Genomic DNA, 21,011 nt, shown 5'->3' with positions numbered 1-21,011 from the left:
TGTATTTTCTCTTCCCCTAATGACAATATGACTAGACCATTTCCTCACGTTCAGGGATACAATGATAACAATGATCCTACTTATTCTATTCCTGATAATGCTGAAATTTTGCAGATTCTTAAGGATATGAAGCTTAATGCCTCTCCTGGTCCTGATGGTTTCAATGTTGAATTCTATTTAGCTACTTGGGATTCGATAGGGGAAGAAGTCACTAAGCTTGTTACTAATTTTTATCAGACGGCTACCCTTCCTTCTCATATTAATAACACCAACATTGCTCTCATTCCTAAGAAATTGGTGCCTCTTGTTCCTACTGATTATAGACCTATTAGTCTTTGTAATGTGATTTATAAAATTATTGCTAAATCTCTGGCTAATAGACTTAAGACTCACCTTCCTAACTATATTGATCCTGCTCAACAGGCTTTCATACAAGGTAGGCGTATCAGTGATAACATCATTATTACTCAGGAAATTGCTCACTCTTTTTCTCTTAAATCTTGGAATCACAAAGCTTTCATGCTCAAGATTGATCTTGCTAAAGCTTTTGACCGTCTTGAGTGGAACTTCATAGTTTCTGCTCTCGCTCGTAAAGGACTGCATGGTCATTTCATAAATTTGGTTCATGCCTGCATCTCCTCACCTACTTTCTCTGTGCTTATTAATGGTCAACCCTCTCAAAAATTTAAAAACTACAGAGGTATTAGACAGGGCTGCCCCATGTCTCCTTATTTATTTGTTCTAGCTATCAATGAGCTATCCATTATGCTGAATGAGGCTTTGCAGGCCAATCATTTGTTTGGTATTTCTCTTGGACCAAATTGCCCTTCTGTGCATTCCTTACTGTTTGTAGACGATCTTCTTGTCTGTGGGCAGGCTACTTATCAGGAGGCTCAGGTTATGGCCAACTTGATTAATCACTTCTGTAATATCTCTGATCAAACTCCTAACTGGAGTAAATCAGCTATTTTATTCAGTTCTCATGTTCCTCAGCAGGTAAGAGATGACATTAAAAGCATTTTTCCAGTAGCTAATCTGGATGATAGCTTCACTCATTTAGGTCATCCTCTCATTCTTCCTGCTAACAATTGAGCAGCTGCTTACAACTTTGTCTTAGATAAATTTCTTAACAAGCTGCCTTCCTATAAAGCTAATATGCTTTCTCATGCTGCTAGATTGGAATTAATCCGTTCTGTTTTCTCGACCATTCCAGTTTATTACATGTCCAATATTTTATTCTCAAAAAAGTTCATTGCCAAACTTACTGCAGTAATCAGAAACTTCTGGTGGACAGGTATTAGAGAAACAGATTCCAGGAAAAGTCTTTGCCTTCGTGCTTGGAAGGACATTTCAAATTCAAAAACAGAAGGAGGATTGGGTATCAGAAACTTGAAGGCAATTGATGAAAGTCTAATTCTAGCTGCGGCTTGGAGGTTAGCAATTAATCCTACTTCACATTTATATTCTGTACTCCGAGCCAAATATTTCCCTAATACAACTATTTGGAAAGCTACTCCAGCTCCTCCTAAGTCTGCTTTTTGGGCTGCTATTCTTAAAATGTTTCCCAAGATTAAAAATCATGCGTTCTACCAACTGACCTAGGGGAATATTTCTTTATGGAGCATGCCTTGGTGTACCAATTGGAATACTATTCATGACTACCTTATTCCTCAACATTCTGCTTTTGTTTATCCCTCTTTAGTTAAAGATCTTTGGATGACAGAAGCTAGGTCTTGGAATCATCAGCTCATCCGCCAACTTTTTAGGGAACCTCTTGCTTCTCAAATCATTAATACCAATATTATTCAGGATGATAATGAAGATCTTCTTTGTTGGCCTTTAGCTCCCAATGGTACCTGTTCTCCTAAACATGCTTATAAAATTTGTTTACAGGACATTCATGCTCATCCTAGAACAGCTTCTACTCAAGTCGCCACTAATTTAAAAAACTTTCTTAAAGTGCTGTGGAAAAACAATTCCATGCTCCCTAAAATCAAAACTTTCGCTTGGCGTCTTCTTAGTAATGCTCTGCCTACTGGTATGAGAGCAGGTAAATTTTCCAGTCATATTTCTCAAATTTATTCTAGATGTGCGCATCACGAAGACGATTTCCATCTTTTTTTACTTTGTCACTTTGCTAGAGCTTCCTGGTTTGCGCACCCTTGGTTTATTAGATCCGACACTCTGGTTCATAATCATGATTCTCTCCTTTCTGCCATTACTTCTTTTCTTAATTCTGGTCATCCTTTTGCTTCTATGCAAAATATTTTCAATTTTTTTATGGTGCATTTGGAAAGCAAGGAATGAACTCCTTTTTGAGCGCAGGGAAGTACACCCCAACAGGATTCACATCATGGCTGCAAATACAGAATGCGCGTTGCAGGCTGAGGCACTGGCGTCGGAACAAGTGTACAACAGTTTTTCAGACAGTTTGAATAATGAACAACATATACCTCTGCAGGGTACAACTATCAAGTCTGATCTCATCATTAAAGGGACTAAAATTTATTCTGATGCGGCCTTTCGATCTTCAAAAATTCTAGGTATTATGAGGGGACAGGTTGGTACAGGTATTGGAATTTACTTTTCTATTCCTGTTGATCATGGTGAGCTTAATATTCAGATTCAGGCATCTGCCCCTGTAACCACAGATCCTACTCATGCAGAAGCCAAGGCTCTTTCTTGTGCTGCTCTTATTGCAAACAAATTGAATGTGCAGCAACCTACTTTTTTCACTGATTGTCTTCCTCTCGCTTCTGCTGCTGCTTCTAAGACCATTTCCCACCATGCTACTCCTTGGAATATCAGGAATGAATTAGCCTCTTTTAATAGCATTTATTCTATTCTAAATGCTCAGGTGTTCCACATTTCCAGGAATCTAAATGGAGTGGCTCACAATCTTGCACAACAGGTGTACCAGGCTTCAGATCAGCCACTGATGATTTGCTCTACAAGATCTCATGACACAAACCTCTGTCCTGTTGCGGCTTCTCTAGCTCAATTCTCTGGCACAGGGTTCCAACTACACAAGGTGTATTGCTACTAAAAACATCACTCAAAGCAAGGGTCCTCCTGCCTGCAAGAATAGCTGGACTCTGGTGTTACCACAAGCTGGTGGTCTTTTCTTTAAGCTGCAGTTCATCTGGTTGATTAGTTTTCAACCTATCTTTGCTTCTCCATTGCAGCCTCTTTTTCGGGCTCTGTCTCTTATTCTTCAGTCTGTTGCCCCTGTAACTTGTAATGACCCCATAAGCTGTCAATGGAAATTTGGGCACCTTTCAGGTGCCTTGCTTTGTTCAAAAAAAAAAATCTCCTCACCATTGAACGCCACCGTCAGGTCGTTATAGGACGCACGTTTTGCTTCTGGTTCTGGAGCACAGATGAAGTCACGACGTGGACGTGCATACGTGTGAATATGACGCGTTAACCGAAAACGTACGTAGGAGTAGAGTAGGAGTACATACGTACGAGGTGCACCGATATGGGGCAAACCTAGTTTACTTTGCGCCTTTGGGCACGGTACGATCGGCGCCATCCACTCGACTCGCTCGCTTCGTCTCGGAGAAAGACCGTGCACGTCAACTCGTTCGACAAAGTTCAAATGGCCACTGAATCAGCGCAATGTACACCCTAGTAGACTTGGAAGACACTGACATGACACGCACGCTCGCCTCGCCGCCGACGACAACGGCATGCACATGCACGCTGCCTCTACTTTTCTCAGACCGCCGTCCTGTGCGTTACAAGTCTGGCACACACATGCAATCTTCCACTGTGCAACTGTAGAGTGAAACGGGATATATATACTGCGCTCACTAAGGGACCACGACGCTCCGACGGCGACGGCGACGCATAGAGCTGGACGCCGTCGTCGCTGGCCGGTAGCTCTTTTTCCCTCCCTGTCCTGTCGAGCCAACGATCGACAGAAACATCAGTGGCGGAGCCGGCCGGCGGTCGCTGTCATGGAACGGCGCCACGGTCCACACGTACGGGCGATGACAGCAGCAGCGTAATCCATTCCATCACGTCGCGCACGCACGGTCCAAATCTCGCGAGATCGATCAGGTGCATATCCACGCCGCTAACCTCCATCATCAGATATGGATGAGTTGGACGAAAAAAAGTTAATAGCAATCACGCTTGGATGGGAAATAAAGTCGAAGGTGGCACATGCAGCGTGCGGGTGCTTTTCATGGTCGTTGGCGCTTCACAAGGACAGGCGGACCCTGAAACTTATCAACAAAGTTTTCTTTTTCCAAGAAACATCTATTCATTTTCAATCATTGCAATACAATGAGCACAAGAAACAATAAAAATCACGTCAGATCCGTAGACCCACCTAGTGACAACTACAGGCAGTGAAGCGAGCCGAAGGCGCGCCGTCATCATCGTCCCTCATTTGCCGAAGCCGGGCAGAACTTATTGCAGTATACAGTCGGAATGTCGTCGTGCTAAGATCTCATAGAACAAATGCATCATAATAGCAACTGCCGTCAATGAAGAGACACTTGGATCGGAAGGATCCAGCCTCAAAACACACGAACGCATAAGAGCGAAGACCGGAACCATGTAAATCAACCAAAGACGACCACCAACTGAGTCCTGCGAGATCCATCAGGGACACGTCTCCACGCCCCCTCTGACGATACTAGACGCACCATCGGGACGGGGGCTACATGGAAAGAACCTTATTCTATTATCAGGGAGCCGGCGCCGTCATGCCTTCCTGAGCAGGACACAAACCCTAATAAAATTCAATGAAAAAACTAAAACTGGAGACCCCTCCCATCGGCATATGTCGGGATCCATCATGCCTCCATAACCCGAAGGCCACAGGAGATGTTGCAGACTGCAGCATCGCCAACGGGAGGCGTGAACCCTAGTTGTTGTTCGCTTGGTATGTAGAGACGAAGGGGTGGCGGCGGATGTTATTTATCAACAAAGTTATCAAGAAGAAGATAATTGATCAAGTTTATGCACGCATAATTAGTAATCTATTTCATTGTGTTGCACCCACGGTCCAGTTCATGCCAGCTCAGGGGATATGCGGCATTAAGCTTGAGATTATACACCTGGGCCTCATTAAATTGATAGGACGAAAAATATTAGTAGCAATAGCACTTCAAAGGAAATAAATTGAAAGCACCACAGCACATGGGTGTTTTTTTATCGGTGCCGGGCTGTCGGCATATCGAAAGAAAATCCATAACATAAAAATTATTTAAAATAAGAGAAATGTTTTCACTTTAGCAAGGGATATTCTTTTGAGAAAGGGTTGGGTCTATTATAAAAGTTTATTGAAAGTATAAAGCATTTTAGACGTAATAAAATACATCGAGATTCTGAGACCACCGAACGACCACTACTGCCGTCAAAACGAGCTGCCGACGCGCCGCTGTCGCCGCTCCTCTACCGGATCCGGCTAGACCTTGTTGATTACAGCCGGGAATTCTTCGCGCACGTGCCCCTAAGGACCAGCGCCCGTGAGCCATAGTCATTGCCGTTAAACCGCTACATAGATCTGAAGCACCTGACGCCAAATTTTGTCACTTGACGAAAAACCCTAACCTCACCACCCCAGGGAGACGACATGAATCTATGTCAGAGCTACGTCAACTACGCCCAAAAGGACGAACTCGGAGAGGATCGAAGATTGGAAGCCAAACTCAAAGAAAAAGTGCCGCCATCCGCCTGAGTGCCGCACCTGTAAGGATTAAAAACCCTTACCTAAACAACTAACCGGAGTGGAGGCACCGGAATTTTCCTCGCTGCCACCGGCCGCCGGAGCGGCAAGCAGAGGGAGCAAATCCACGGGCTTGCCAGTGAAGTCTTGAGGGAAAAAGTTACACTACCCTCAAGGGTTAGGTAAGGAAACAACAATTTAGCAAGGGAGATGATGTGCTCACCCGTATGTAAAGCCCGGCTGAAAGCAAATCAGTAAGGCGCGTGAATTACCATTTTATTACCCGTGACTTTCCTTGCGGAACGAGTAATTTGCATGGATCGGAGCAGCCCCGCCCCGCCCCCGCAACGTCCTGAACCGGTTGTATCATCCACGTGATTAAACAAAAAATCATCATACTACAGTGAGATAAAAAATATTAAAGGCGTGCGCCTACCGTTTTATTACCCGTGATTTTCCTTGTGGGACGAGTAATTTGCATGAGGATCAGAGCACTCCTCCCCCCACCCCCCCTCCCTACCCGACGTCCTGGCCCGGTTGTATCATCCAGATGATTAAACAAAAAATCGTCATACTAGACTGAGCTAAAAATATTAACCAATGATAGTTGGTATGGTACTGAAAAAAGAACCAAGCAATTGCATATATACTTCCTCCAGTTGCTCCAGTGGGGAAAGCTATTCTGTGCACGCATTTCATAGACCAAAGCACTATTATTGGCAACAGGTTTGCCTAGCACTCCAGCTTAATCAAGGATTAGCTCCAAAGCTAAAAAGTGAACTCCTAACCACCAAATTAAGCTTAATCTTCTTCCAATCCGTATGCTCCAGATCTTTCGTCGATGTTCTCTTTAGTTTGAGCACAACTTTATTCGTTGCTTGTCCTAAACAATATTGCAGGATGCCTCAACTAGTATATAGACACATGTAAAATTGATCATGCATGTGTACTTAGTTGATGTGCATCCGAATCCGATCATTGTTTAGTTTGAAGTTGGAACCACCTAAGAATATATAGCTGGTTAAGAAGACTATATCCGATGAGAGGTTAACCAAATTGGCATTACTGACCAACTAATATATATTTTTCTACCACAAAGATCCTATAATTTAATTAGGCCGTTAAGCAAGTGTAGTGCAAGTAGGAGGCATTTCAGATCCACCTTGATTTTCTGATGTACGCTTGCAACTTCCCAAACATGCCTAAAGCACACTTTGAGTAAGACAAGTCGGCTAAGCATGCATGGCAGTGCTACTACTATATCACTAGTGTTGAATTCTTGATGAGCTTTAGGCCCATAAATCCATAAGCTAATTTTTATGATTTCATAATATGGAGGAAAGTTTAGTCCAAATCTGGAGTGTGCTCCTCCTTCGTCGCCCACGTGGCATCGTGTTTCTTACTGGTTGAAATCAGATAATTAATTGCTAATTAAGTACAAGTCATTAACCAACATATGCTCTCCTCTCGAACTAATTGCCAATCATCTCACTGCTTTTGGTGCTGGCTCTTCCATCTCGATGACTGCTCGAATGATCGTACGACGCGCATCTACTTTATTGACTTCCCCAATATCATCATGGGTGGCAACACACATGCCGCGAGGAAGGTTCCTGGTGCCAATGCTGCAGCCGCCACAACTCTGATTTCTCCATTCCTCTTTATGTGTTTTCGTACTTAATGTGATCATAGATATGCATGTTATATGCTTAGTAAGTGCACGCATGATTAACTTGAATATGAAATTAATACTGTTTACACCATCATCATGATTTACCTACGAACGAGTTTAATGGGAAATTAGCTAGTAATATCTACAACAACTAGATGAGCTACAAGATTTTGAACACAGACCATTTTTGTAGCTCAAATTTTGAATTGATTTTGTATGGCGCTTGCGTAGGCGCGTGAATGAATGACCAGCCGATCCCCCATCGCGCACGGCAGAGAGCAGCAATAACGTACCGAACCAATTTCATACACACATTACATTGGTGGTTGGGGCTATCAAGCTCTTATCGTTCTCATGGCCGGTGCCATCGTGCAGCCAGGGCCCCCGATCCTCCTTCCACCGTCTTCCTCCTCCTCTCTTCTTTACACTAACGTCACCGTCGTTGTCACTCACTCAGCAATCCAGACCAACATTTCGTCTCTATAGTGATGGATCACCCAGTCTCACCTTCAGGCCTGAAAAGAGAAAGAGAAATAGGAAGAAGGGTCTAAAGTGGATCTGTACCTCTCCGACGAAGGCATGGGATCTCGGCCTCTCGGGGGAAAGCGACCAGCGTTACGTTCCGGTGGATTTTTCCTTCGTCGCAAAGTCTTGCGGTGATGATAGATAAGCACGGCCGGCTAGCTGGGTGCTGCCAAACGGCCAGTGGCTCGACGCGACGAAATTTTGTGCGTGTGGGTCTTGCTTCATCAGTAGTCAAAGGCGCAAAGACTCCAGAGATCTTGCGATTTTTCTGCCGGGCCATGAAAATGAGAACCGGTTTCAAAGAAAAACATGGTGTCTCTGCACTGGATATGCCAAGTCGTGGCATCTCAGATACGTGTGACAGTGTGATCGAGCACGGCCACTACTGAAGTACTGATCAGTACAGAGGATTAGAATTATGTACATACACCGATACTCCTACACTACAAGATATGCCTTTTCGAAGAGTCCATGCCTGCTCATCGCATCGCAACAAGTGGCAATTAACAAACGAAAGAGACAGGACATGAAGAGAGCATGAAAAGCATAATGGTCGAGGAGCGGACCGTAGTTGCAAGATTCAAAATTTCGTTACCGAGTACGTGGAAAAGAGAGGCCGGCCGGGAGCAGGTAGTGCATGCTGCATGCGTGGCCTCATCATCGTTGGCAACTGGCGCGAACGGCGCGGAGCTGACGATGCTTGCCTCTTTGGCATCGCCGTCCTCCACCTCCTGACCCTCGAAGAGCTGGACTCGCTCCGCCTCGATGACACGAAGCTGTCAGAGCTCGTGGCAGATCGTGTTGGCGCCCTACATGGGCACGAGCAACCGCCAGATCCACGTCGAAGTTGCCGTGTGCGTGCCGCTCGCAGATCAACTCCTCCACCGGCGTAAACAATGTGTATCTGGGATCTAGATCCGTCGTTGACCTGAGCACGAGACCACAAGCCAGTTTGGAAGGTCGAAGCAGTTGGAATCAAAAGCCAGCACCAATGGTTGGATAAGTTCGTTGCGCTGCACGTTTTGCGTCTGGTTCTGGAGTGGAGCATAGATGCGGCCGACGGACGTGCCGAGCAGGCTTGATCATCTCCAGCAAGGGCGCCAAATGTACTTTGGCGCTTTGGGCACCGTCCGATCGGTACCATCGAATTGGTTGGGTTCGTCTCAGTGAAGAGAAGGGCACACGTACATCTATCTTGGACCAGTCGACCGTGCACGTCGTCAAACTCGTTCCACAAAGTTCAAATGACTGATTCACCACGCTGTACACAGTACAGTCTAGTAGACTTAGCTCGCCGCGGTAGCAATCTGTCCATACCGACGAGGAAGACACACAGTGACTCGGTGAGCAAGACACGCGCGCTCGTCTCGCCAACCACCGTGACAACGGCATGCACGCTACCTCTACTTCTCGACCGTCCTATGCGTTATATGTCTGGTGCAGTTTTTCGCAGCGTGCAACTGCAGAATGAAACGCGATATGATAATGCTCCGGTCACTCCGACGGCGACGCCGGCGTATGGAGCTGGACGCCGTCGTCGCTGATCGGTACGTAGCTCTCGTTCCCTCCTGGTCCTGTCGAGCGTCGACACAAATACCAGCGGCGGTCGCTGTCCCGGAACGGCGCCACAGTCCACACGTACGGACGATGGTAGCACGAGATCAGGTGCATTATCAAGAACAAGATAATTGAACCGGTTTAGGTGAGCAACTGGTACTCCAATTCATTGTGGCATGTGCACGGGCCAAATCCTACCACTTCACGGGAAATGCAGCATAAACTCGGGATGGATACCCCTCGGCCTAATCAAATTGATGAACGAAACGAAATTGGCAATCACACTCGGCTGGAAAATAACATCTAAAGGGCGACAACATGCAATTTGTTTTTATGGTCACCGGTGTAGGAGTATCATAAACGCATAAGCTAATATTTATTTTAAAACATTTTTTTAAAAATAAGATAATTTATCCGGCTTGTAAGAAAAATGGGGCCTTTATTAAACCATTTGGAAAAAAACCAATGGCATATTTTTTATTTTTAGCAAGGGAGATGGTCCAGTCACTCGAGTGGAAAGGACGATGGACAACAAATCAGAAAGTGTGAGCCGGTTGTTGTACTTGTAAATTCCTTCGTACTAGTAATTTGCATCAGGGTCGAACTACAATTTTTATTCGTTATTCGCAAATCGCAATCATATGAGTGCAAGTCCATATTTTTTAGGATTATCCTAGATTTAATGTTTGTGTGGCCTGCTTGCCCCTTACTTTGTTCTAATCCAATATAGATGTAAAACTAACACGCATTCGTATGATCAAACCAAAATCATATGGTAGTGAGGTAAAATACAAACCGATTATAGCTAGGATGGTAATGACAAGAAACAAGTAATAGCTTATGTACTTACTTGCTCCATTTCAAAAGTAGGGAGAGGTGGTGCGTTTATGTGTTTTTTTTTCGGGTGACAGTGCATTTATATGTTTAAAAGACGGAAGCACTATTATTGGCAACATGTGTGTCTAGCACACTCTAAAGCTTAAACAAGGATTAATTAATTACAAAGCTGAGACACGAACTACTAACCACCAAATTAAAGCTTAATCTGGTCGCCGATGCTCCCTATGGTTAAAGCACAACTTTATTCCTTGCTTCTCCTGAAACAAATACTACGTGATGCACAAACAAGTGTATAAACTAAGATAAGCTCTATCCGATGATTGTTTAGTTGGAATTACCTAAGAATAAGCTGGTTAAGAATTGGTTTAGAAAATCTGATGAGAGGTCAACTAAATTGGCTTTTCTGAACAACTAGTATTTGTTTAAGTACTACAAAGAACGTAATCTAATCGGGCAGTAAAGCAAGTCCAGTGCAATTAGGAGGCATTTCGTATCCACATGGAGCTCCAGGTGAGCACCACCTCCTGCAATGCAAGGCTACCTCAGAGGATTGTTCGATAGTCCCTCCGGTTCGGAAATAAGTGACTCTGTTTTAATTTAAATTTGAACTAAAACAACATCACTTATTTCTGATTGGAGGTAGTACTTATTAATTAAGCGAGCCACGCACCAAACAAGGTTAATGCTGCAATGGCTTAAAGCACACTCTGAGTAAACTAAGGAGTTGCATTATTTTTTAACACAGACCATCTTTGTAGCTAAAATTTGTATTGATTTTATATGTAGCTGAAATTTGGAATGATTCTCCCTAGCACTTGCATTATTGAATGTTGGATCCTCGAGAATCCAGGCATCAAGCATGCGCCAATCCCCATCACTCAAGGCAGAGAGCAGCAATAACGTACCAAACCAATTGCATGCATACATTGCATGGAGTGGTGGGGGCTATCAAGCTCTTATCTTTCCCAATGGCCGGTGCCATCGTGCACGCTTGGGCCCTCCTCTTTCCACCTTCTTCGTCTTCGTCTCTTCTTTACACGAATGTAGTTGCCGTCGCCATCGTCGGTCACTCATGAATCCACACCCACATTTTCTATATATACTATGATGTTGGATGGATGCACCCCATCTCCCCTTGCTGCTTCTGAAAAGAGAAAGAGAAAAGAGAGTAAAGGAATATGAAGATGTAAAGTGGAACTATTTCTGATAAAGACTTGCCCGTAAAGTCTCGTGATGATAGATGCAACGAAGCTTCTATCCGTGCCTGGCCTGTACGATAGTCAAGGTCCCAGAGACTCAAGGGATCTTGCAATTTTTATGCGGGGTCATGAAAATCAGGACCGATTCGGAGTGCTATATTATCTTTTCAATCAATCAAAGAAACCGGCATCTCAGATACAAGACTCTGCTCGATCGAATCCTATTCTGCATGCATGCACGCAGAATAATGCATGGTGCATGTACGATTGGCAAGGAGAATTGATGAGCATGGAGGCAGCCTGGAGGTCAAGATATTGGTTGGTCAGTGGCATATATGGTCTCTTTGGGCGGACAGATGGACGAAAGGAAGCTTTTGCCAGCGAAACCGTACATCTGCGTAGTTGATGCTGGCTGGCTTTGGGCGATCAGCTGCAAATCATTAGGCATCCCCTGCATTACTACAGACATCACATCCGGATTCTGTAACGGGATGCATGCAGATGGATCGAGTGGTGTTTCCGATTGCGATCGGGCACCACGTACGTACTCTAATCATCAGGTTAGTTAGTGGTGACGCTTGCTTGCCGGAGTTGACGTGAAGAAAATCTCAAAGCATGAAACTGAAACTGTCGCCCCCACAAAGAAATGATCGGACTCCATGAAAGCTCTTTTTTTTTTTGCTGTGAGGGGAATATTTTCCTGTCGAAATCTCAGACACTGGGCTGTCCTATTCTAGGTAAGTACAGAGGGAGAAAACATGCGTGTCAAACAGCCCGTCCGTGAGCCATGTCCAGCCACAGACTGACAGTACACATAGACACAGGTACGTACAAGATAACCTACAGTAGAGCACCTGGCCGGCGATCCAACTAGCAACCAACAGTTTTGTTGACAGCACCTTGGATGCATTGTAAGTATGGAACATCAACAGACAGTCTGATCTGCTGCATCTTCGTTAAAGTAATCTGCACGGCATGTGCCACCCTATCCCCAAGTGTAGTGCACTATGCTTGCTTTGCTACTGGAGCACTGCGGATTTGGTTAGTTAATGAGGACTAATACACTACAGTAGTAATATGCTATACTACTGAAGCAGCCGTCGCAGCAAGTGGCAATTAGCAAAAGGAGGAGACAAGACACGAATGGTCATTAGAGGAGAGCAGAATAGTACTTTATTTATTTAACTAGGTCATGAAAAAGATTCAAAATAATTAAAAACGTTTAGCAGGTAGAAACGTTGCTGTCACAGAAACAGATGAGTCATACGGATTCAAAATAAGCTTCGTTTTAGCAGATAGAAACGCTGCTGAACTAGATAGAAGATCATGCCAGTTAACAATTGGTACTAATGGTGAGTTGCATTAGGTTCATTATCCTCCAATTAACTACTACTAACAAGCAGCGACAACCGAAACCAACCGAGGCTGTCTGTGGGGCTGGACTCGATTGAGTGAATCCCAAAGATTAATTAACATGGACAGTACATGACAAACGCTCAATGATTGATTGATTGGGTAAACTAAAGTTGTTCTGCTTCTTCTGACCAAGGATTAAGAAAGGAATAGGAAAGAACTAAAGTTGTTCTGCTTCTTCTGACCAAGGTATACAATCTCGGTGAGAGCGATCGACATTCCAGTGGCTTTCCTGATTAATTTCTTCACCCCAGAGTGTCATGATAAGCACGGCTGGGCTAGCTGGGTGCTGACAAAACGGTAAAGCATGCCTTTTGCGCCATCGACAAAACGGCAAATCATGCTTTTTGCACCAGAGGTATATGTTTGTTTGCAGTAGGCCACTGTTTGAAGTGAATAAATCAGCCGTTCAAGTGAACAAGAAACCTCATATTCTTATATCATACTGTCGTAATGAATAGATGGATAAAAGGTGCCAAACAAGCTGGTCAGGAAAGGATTTATTTTGCCCTGCCTTTTCTGATGTCTCTCGAATCTCGATACACACACAGTCACGCCGTACATATTTTCTGCCCGTATGCGACGTGAACATAAAATCCTGAAGAGTGAAAAATGGTTCAACAGAGACTATCTGATATGCAAAGGCCTGAAATCTCAGGTCACGCCTGTAGCCTTTCTGTTGGCTCGGACATGAAGCCAGAGAACATTTTCAGATTCCAGCACAGATACTCTGTAGCTATCCAGCCTATTACTTCTGCAAGTGTATGTTGTACTTTTTGCTCTGGCCGGACTCTGTAGTATTGCTTTCAGTTTGGCATAAGAAGAATCACAATCATATGCCTATCATGGAGTAGAACTTGTACAGATTACACTTAGTATTTGAGGTCAGCTTCAGGGAGTATATAAATGGTTCATTATATGATAACTTTATAAGGCAGTATGCTACTTGCATCCTAGTATTAATTTCATTTGAAGTTCACATGAGTATGTATGCTTGTGTTAGTATTGTTGTTTAATTTCATTTGAAGCTCACATGAGTATGTATGCTTGTGTTAGTATTGTTGTTTAATTTCATTTGAAGTTCAGATGAGTATTTTAATTCCATTTGAAGTTCACATGAGTATGTGTGCGTGTGTTAGTATTGTTCCTTAACCACTTGTGTCCATGTCACAACTAGTAGCTGCCTTTTCTGTGAGATGAGAGTTTCTTTTTCTTTTTCTTTGAGATGAGACCGAGAGAAGTGGTGTGTCCCTAGTGGCGTCTGAACCGAGCGAGCAGTGCTACTCCAAGCAAAAGTGCATGACTAATTATGATTTCCGTAAAGTTAAACCATTATATATATCCGCTTTGCTTGATATTTTTTCATTCATTGAAAGTGTCGCCCGCAGAGGCCGGCGGTATTTCTCCCTTTTTTAAAGAAAAAACAAACAGATCAACTCACCTACCAGATCAAAATTTCTTTCAGTCACGTTGTCCCTACGCAGCAGTTTCAGACTTTCAGTTGCTCCATCTTATCCCAACATGAGAGGGACTCATGCACTGGCCACATGCGCCAAGATTTGTAAAATCACACTACACCCTTGAATTCCTGGATAGCCTCTTGCAAGACAAGATGTAGTTTGCCCTGGTCGGACTCTGTTGTATTGCTTTCAGCTTGACATAAGCAGAATCACAAACATATAGTGCAGCCATGGAGTATATAAATTCGTACTTCTATCAGTTCCATTTGCTTGCATATACCTGATTATAATTAGTACTTGAGGTCATCTTCAAGGAGTATATAAATTATTATATGAAAACTTTACAAGGCAATGTGCAACTTGCTTGTATTCTATCAATTCCATTTGGAGCTCACACGGTCGAGCAGAACACGAATATGTATGCTTTATGTTATATTGTTGCTTAACCACTTTCTGTCTTTGTCCCAACAACTGGCTTCTTTTTTCTTAAAAACTACTGGCGTCATTGCCACTGACATTCCAAAGATCAACTCACCTATCAGGTTTGAATTCCCCACACCGTTTTCTCCCTACAATGCCCTACCAACATGTGCCTAAATTTGTAAAGGCTACCACCACACTAGACCTTTGAATTCTTGGACAGCCTGTTGCAAGACAAGATGTGACAAATCCTAATGATTAATCGCACTGTTAGTGTCATGAAGCTGCCAAGGGAGTCTATGTCCGTGGCTACGTACTTCTTAAATCTTGATTTGCTCGAGGCTAGCAGGGGGGTAGCTGCCCTAGGCCACAATTATGAGCACTAAACAATGGTAGAGCAGAGATTAAATTAGCACTCCACTAAGCCTGCAGAAAACATAGGAGCACTGCTATGGCAGTTGCTGTTGCTTTCATTTCAGTTCCCAGGGGATAAGCTTTGGTTTGGGCAGACAGTAACAGTAGACGACTTCCTATTCACGGCTACTGCTTTCAGTTCAGTCCCGAGGGGAATGAATTCAGGTGCAAGTCAAGTATAGTAAAATGCTACTGCTTTCAGATAGTGCACAACTTGTGCCCTCGCGTCTCTTTTTCACTTTACTTTCCAACTCAACTACTCCTACTGTGCAACTACTAGTCGCTCTGTTTTCTTAATCTTCCGAGGGACTGCGCGCCGACGCTTTGGACGGATGCCCGCGCATGCCTAGCCACTCCTATACAGGAAGCAAATGGCTAAAGTGGCTTTGGGAATCGACGACCTTGGTGCATAAGTCTGCACCGTACGTACGTTTTCCGCTGACACCGCCGTCGCGTTCGTTGTCGGCACCCGGCGAGACGGCGGATCAGGAGGAGCTTTTTCGGATGGAGGGAGTGCGTACGTCCCCAGCTTGGCACCCACATAAAACACAATCATATCAGGGTGAGATAAAATACAACGCCAATGATAGTTACTATGGCACTGTGAAAAGAAAAACAAGTAATTGCATATGTACTTGCTACATTTTCAAAGTGTACTGTATAAAGGTAGTGCATTTATGCATATAATATCTTCAACCACTATTGCCGGCAACAGGTTTTACTAGCACTTTGTACAACTTGATTAAACAAAGATTAGCTCCAAAGCTGAGATGTGAACCGCTAAACCATCAAATTAAGCTTAATCCGGTTCCCCTCCGTACGCTCCAGTTCAACAGGGCTGGCTTTCCTCGATTGAGCACGGCCTTATTCGTTGTTTCTCCTGCGTGATGCATCAATGGTTCAACGGGTGTATATACTATGATTGAACTTTTGCGGGGCATACACTATGATTGAACTGATCACGCACGCATACTTAATTACTTGCTCTCCAACCGATTATTGTTTAGTTGGAGTTTGTAACCACCTAAGAATATAACTGATTAATAATCGGTTGAGAATTCAACTAAATTGGCATTACTGAACAGCTAATCTGTTTTTCTTAGTACTACAAAGAACCTAGTATAATTTAATTAGGCAGTTAAGCAAGTGCAGTGCAAGCAGGGGGCATTTCTTATCCACATCGATTATATATTCAGGTGCCCACTTGGAGCTTCGGCCGGGCTGCCTCCAACGATTATTCAAGATTAATTAAGGGGGCCAGTTAGTCATGCATGCCAGACAAGGTAAAGGTTGTAATGGCTTCCCAAACATGCATGCTTAAAGCTCACTTTGAGTAAGACAAGCAAGCTAAGCATGCCTGGGAAGTACTAGTACTACATCGTGTGGATCAGCTTAGTTGTAGTAAGGAGTGGCTAGCTGTGGCTTCAATTTCGAACAGAGGCCATTTTCGCAGCTCAAAATTGAAATGATTGTGGTGTATGGCGCTTGCATGAATCAATGAATGATGGGTCCCTGAGAGTCCATGGCAGTGAGTCAGGCAGGCAGGCAGGCAGGCATCAAGAATTTCTCAAAAAAAAAAAGAAGAAGAAGAAGAATGGGCCGATCCCCATCACTCAAGGTAGCGAGCAGCAATAACGTACCAAACCAATTGCATAGATACATTGCATGTAGTGGTGGGGGACTATCAAGCCCTTATCTTTCCCTATGGCTTGTGCCATGCAAATCAGGACCGATCTGCAGTGCTATATTCTATTATCAAAATTATAGAAACGCATGCCAGGTCGGCGTCTCAGATATGGCTATGCTCGGTCGGTCGAATCCAATTCTGCATGCAGAATAATGCATGATGTGTATGGTTGGGACTTGGGAAGGGCTATATATCCTCGTGTGTGGAGCGGCTTGAAGGTCGAGAAATTGTAGAATTGGTTGGTCTCTTTGGATGGATGGATGGATGGACGAGAGAAAGTTTTTGCCATGGATGGGATCGTGCGTGTGTGTGGTCGATTCCTTCCTTGTGTTGCGCCCCTCTGCGTAATGGCCGCGTTGGTGCTGGCCATGGGTGGGCTAATGATTGATTAGCTAGGCCTCCCCTCCCCCGCTTCTTCACTACTGGCATCCAGATTCTGTAATGTGAAAGTATACCGATTCCAGCTCGCGGAGGGCACGCACTCCAGCTTTGAGAAGAAATGCCGCGCTTTTTTCTGTGCAAAATTGCTTGGCTCGGGTGTGCAGGCCGAAGGCGCGTGGGGGCCTGGGCATTCGGGATATGCGGTTGCAGAACACGTGTCTACTCATGAAGCTCCTGGACAAAATCCATGCCCGGTCTTCTACTGACTGACAACGGTGGTTCTCTTTGCAATATGGGTGGTCTGCTGGGCGTGACCTTGGTGATGCTGGCCAGCTAGACACTCCCACTTGAAAGTCTCTCCGGGCTCTCCTCCCTGAATTCCATGCTTGCACCAAATGTGTGGTTGGAGATGGCGAGCGCACGGCGTTCTGGCGGGATTTATGGTCGGGCCAGGCAACACTGGAGCTCAGGTTCCCCGCTCTCTTCTCTCACTCGCCGCACCCCAATGCGAGTGTCTCGGCGGTTTTGGCTGGCTTGGGTGGGCAGCTCCAACCGCGGCTCTCCTCGGTCGCTTGGGCAAAGCCGGTCTCTCTCCGGATGAGCTGCGCGGTGTGACTCTGACCGTGGGCGTCCCTGACCAAAGGTCTCCGGGGCTGGTTACAGTTCCAGGGGGCGTGTCGGGCCGCCTTGGAGGTTCATGTGGTGGATGTCTTCGTGCCGACGACCTGGCGGAGTTTCACTCCGGGCAAATGCAAAATTTTCCTATGGCTCTGTCACCATCAGCGGCTGCCTAGTGCCGACCTGCTCTTCAGGAGGCATATCATTGCCAGCCCTGACTGCGTGTTCTGTGGGGTTTTGGAGACCACGGAGCACCTGTTGTTCGAATGCGCCCACGCTCCCGCCATTTGGGCTTTGGTCTCCACGAGCGTCGCAGTTCCTTCATCGGTGGAGGCCTTGTTTTCTGGTAGCGGCGAGGGATTCCCCGTGGCGCCTCGTCTACGGGCCGCCGTCTCCATCGCCGTCCTCTGGAATGTTTGGAAGAGCAGAAATGCAAAGGTCTTCCGCGCGCAAAACCTCCTGCCCTCTGATGTGGCCCGTAACATCTCTGCGGACGTCTCGCTCTGGGAATGGAGATGCTCTCGTACTAGCTGTAAAACCCTATTCTCTATGTTTGGTTGGATGAGAAGTTAATGGAAAATTCAGGTGGGCAGTTTTCTACTGCCCCCCGGTGACGTTTCAAAAAAAAAGGTATACCGATCGATGCCACGATGGTATTGGACTGCGATCAAGCACTACTGATCAGGCCAGCTACGGTAGTGCGCATGGTCGCACGAGAGCTGAACGATGTTCCAAGGGAATAAAAGTTTGTGGAAAGCTCAATGTTGGGGTGCCCTATGCTATGTACTACTAAAGTACAGGGCGGGAAAAACATGCATGCGTGGTAGGACAGGCTAACTTAAACTGGAGTCGTGTCTGTTTCCTGAGCGCGTGGCCGGCGATCGAGCTAGCATCCAACAACAGTTTACAGCATTGTAGATGGAAGGCGTGCATTGCATATGGTCTGCTTCCGACTAGTAAACTATACAGTGCAGTGCAAGATAGACAGTGGGGACGGGCATGTACTGATAATGTTCAATAACACGGCATGCATGCATGGGTTTGGGAGCATCTGGTTGAGGATCGAGCAGCTACACCCAACTAGCGAGGAAGAATTGACTAGCCCTGTCCTGCCTCTCTGCAGATGCAGCGAACCAACCTGTGCAGCTGATGAACCCGGCCGGCCGTGTCGGCCACCCAGCCCGCCAGCCGCGACAACGACGGCGCCAGCTACACCGCGGTGCGTCGGCGGCTCGATCGGTGGGGTGGCGTATCGGCGTACGTATTTGCCGTCGGGTACTCAGCATGGCCGAACCTAATGCCGCCGGCATGCGATCGACAAGGTAAACTGTCGCGAGGCCTTGGCCATGACATGCCGGCACGCAATCGAGCAACGACGTAGAGTACCTTTCATGCTCCAGACCGGCCGTTATATTATGATCGAGCTAGTGTACTTGGAATCTTTGCGTGCGCGTGCTGCCGGGTCGCCGTCCGCCGCAGCGACCGAAGCGCGACCCGCCGCTACGAGTCACCCTCGCATGTACAGCTAGCTGTTGTGCACAAACGAAACCAAGCATGTACAGCTAGCAGTGTGTGTCGCCATTAGCGACCGACCGACCGGCCATTAGCCATATCAATCCGGTGGTCAAATCCAACCGATAGAGCGCACCGCACATTTGATTGCCCGTACGTGTCATCTTTCATTCAAGTACGTACCCACCAGCGGACCGGCCATGCATGGCCACTACTCCTAGCTGGCACGCAAAATAGGCAAAGGTGATATGGATCATGATCATGGATCGATGAACCCCGGCCGGCCGTCTCCCCTTCCTTCCTTCCGGTGCCATGCCTTTCGCACCGAGAGAGACGAGGGTGAAGAAAAGGAACAGGGAAGGACGTGTAAAGTGGAGCTCTCGACTCTGACCAAGGCATGCATGCAATCTCGGCGAGAGCGATGGGCGTCCAGCGGTGGATTTCTTGATCGATATCCTCATCGCCTCAAAGCGTCGTGATAAGCACGGCTGAGCAAGTTGGGTGCTCACAAAACGTTCTTTATGTGCTGTCAACAGCCAATGTCTTCGCGACGGGCGAACTCAACCGGCTAGCAGACAACCGTGCCAGCGAGCGACCGGCCATTAGCCGGCGACATCGCCATACCAATCCGGTGGTCAAATCCAACCGATAGAGCGCAGGTTTGCATCATATGGATTTCCTCTCAAGTTCGCACGAGTATGTATGGTTGTATATTAGCGTTGTTTTGCTTTCTATTTCAAGAACCCGAATCGACATGAATAGTTGTAGATCAAGGTGTCACAAACGTATAGGGACGGTCATACGTATGTTCCTCCTCTCTTTCTTTGAAGTCCCGGTTGGGGTACGGAAAAGATTGGATTTTTATCGATCTAGATTCTTTTGACAAATTGATGAGAACAAAAATAAGTATCGACGGGCAAAATGGGATGTAATTTGTAGACCAAAGGACCAGAGAGGCTTGGGAATTGAAAATTTGAAGATGAAAAATAGGTGTTTACTTAGGAAATGGTTGTACCGTTTATCGATAGAAAGAGATGGAGTTTGGGCTCAGATATTGCGTAACAAATATCTCTATGCCAAAACACTAGCCCAGGTTATGGCAAAACCGTCCGACTCACCGTTTTGAAAAGGGGTTATGAGGACGAAAGTAGCCGTCTTCAGCAGGACTAAATTTATCGTCGGGAATGGACGGGATACTATATTTTGGGAGGATACTTGGTTAGGCAATGCACCGCTGGCCTTGCAGTATCCATCCTTATACAACATTGCACAACGGAAAGAGGTTTCCGTTGCTACAGTGTTGGGTTCCATTCCGCTTAATATTCAGTTTAGGCGGTCTATTATAGGTGAGCGTTGGTATAGATGGTTACATCTTGTGCGTCGGTTAATGGAGGTTAACCTTTCGGATGTACCAGACACTTTGCAATGGAAGCTTTCCAGGTCAGGAGTCTTCTTGGTTAAATCCATGTACACGGATTTGATTGATACCGGGACTATCCTGAGGACGGTACATATTTGGAAAGTTAAAGTGCCCTTGAAGATAAAAGTATTTTATGTGGTTTGTGCATAAGGGTGTCATTCTTACTAAAGATAACTTAGCTAAGCGTAAGTGGGAAGGAAGTAAAAGATG

The 21,011-nt window shown here is 45.6% G+C and overlaps 1 protein-coding gene across 1 annotated transcript; it reads left to right on the top strand.

The window, feature by feature from the left end:
- The first annotated feature begins 1,155 nt into the window (after positions 1 to 1,155).
- On the top strand, positions 1,156 to 3,046 carry LOC125540462. Its single transcript, XM_048704081.1, has 2 exons — positions 1,156 to 1,433; positions 2,326 to 3,046. The coding sequence occupies exons 1-2, from the start codon at positions 1,156 to 1,158 to the stop codon at positions 3,044 to 3,046; spliced, it is 999 nt and encodes a 332-aa protein (XP_048560038.1).
- Positions 3,047 to 21,011: the final 17,965 nt, after the last annotated feature.

Source organism: Triticum urartu, chromosome 2, assembly GCF_003073215.2.
Source record: "Triticum urartu cultivar G1812 chromosome 2, Tu2.1, whole genome shotgun sequence".
Taxonomy (NCBI): domain Eukaryota; kingdom Viridiplantae; phylum Streptophyta; class Magnoliopsida; order Poales; family Poaceae; genus Triticum; species Triticum urartu.
This window is presented reverse-complemented; position numbering and strand designations above follow the sequence as displayed.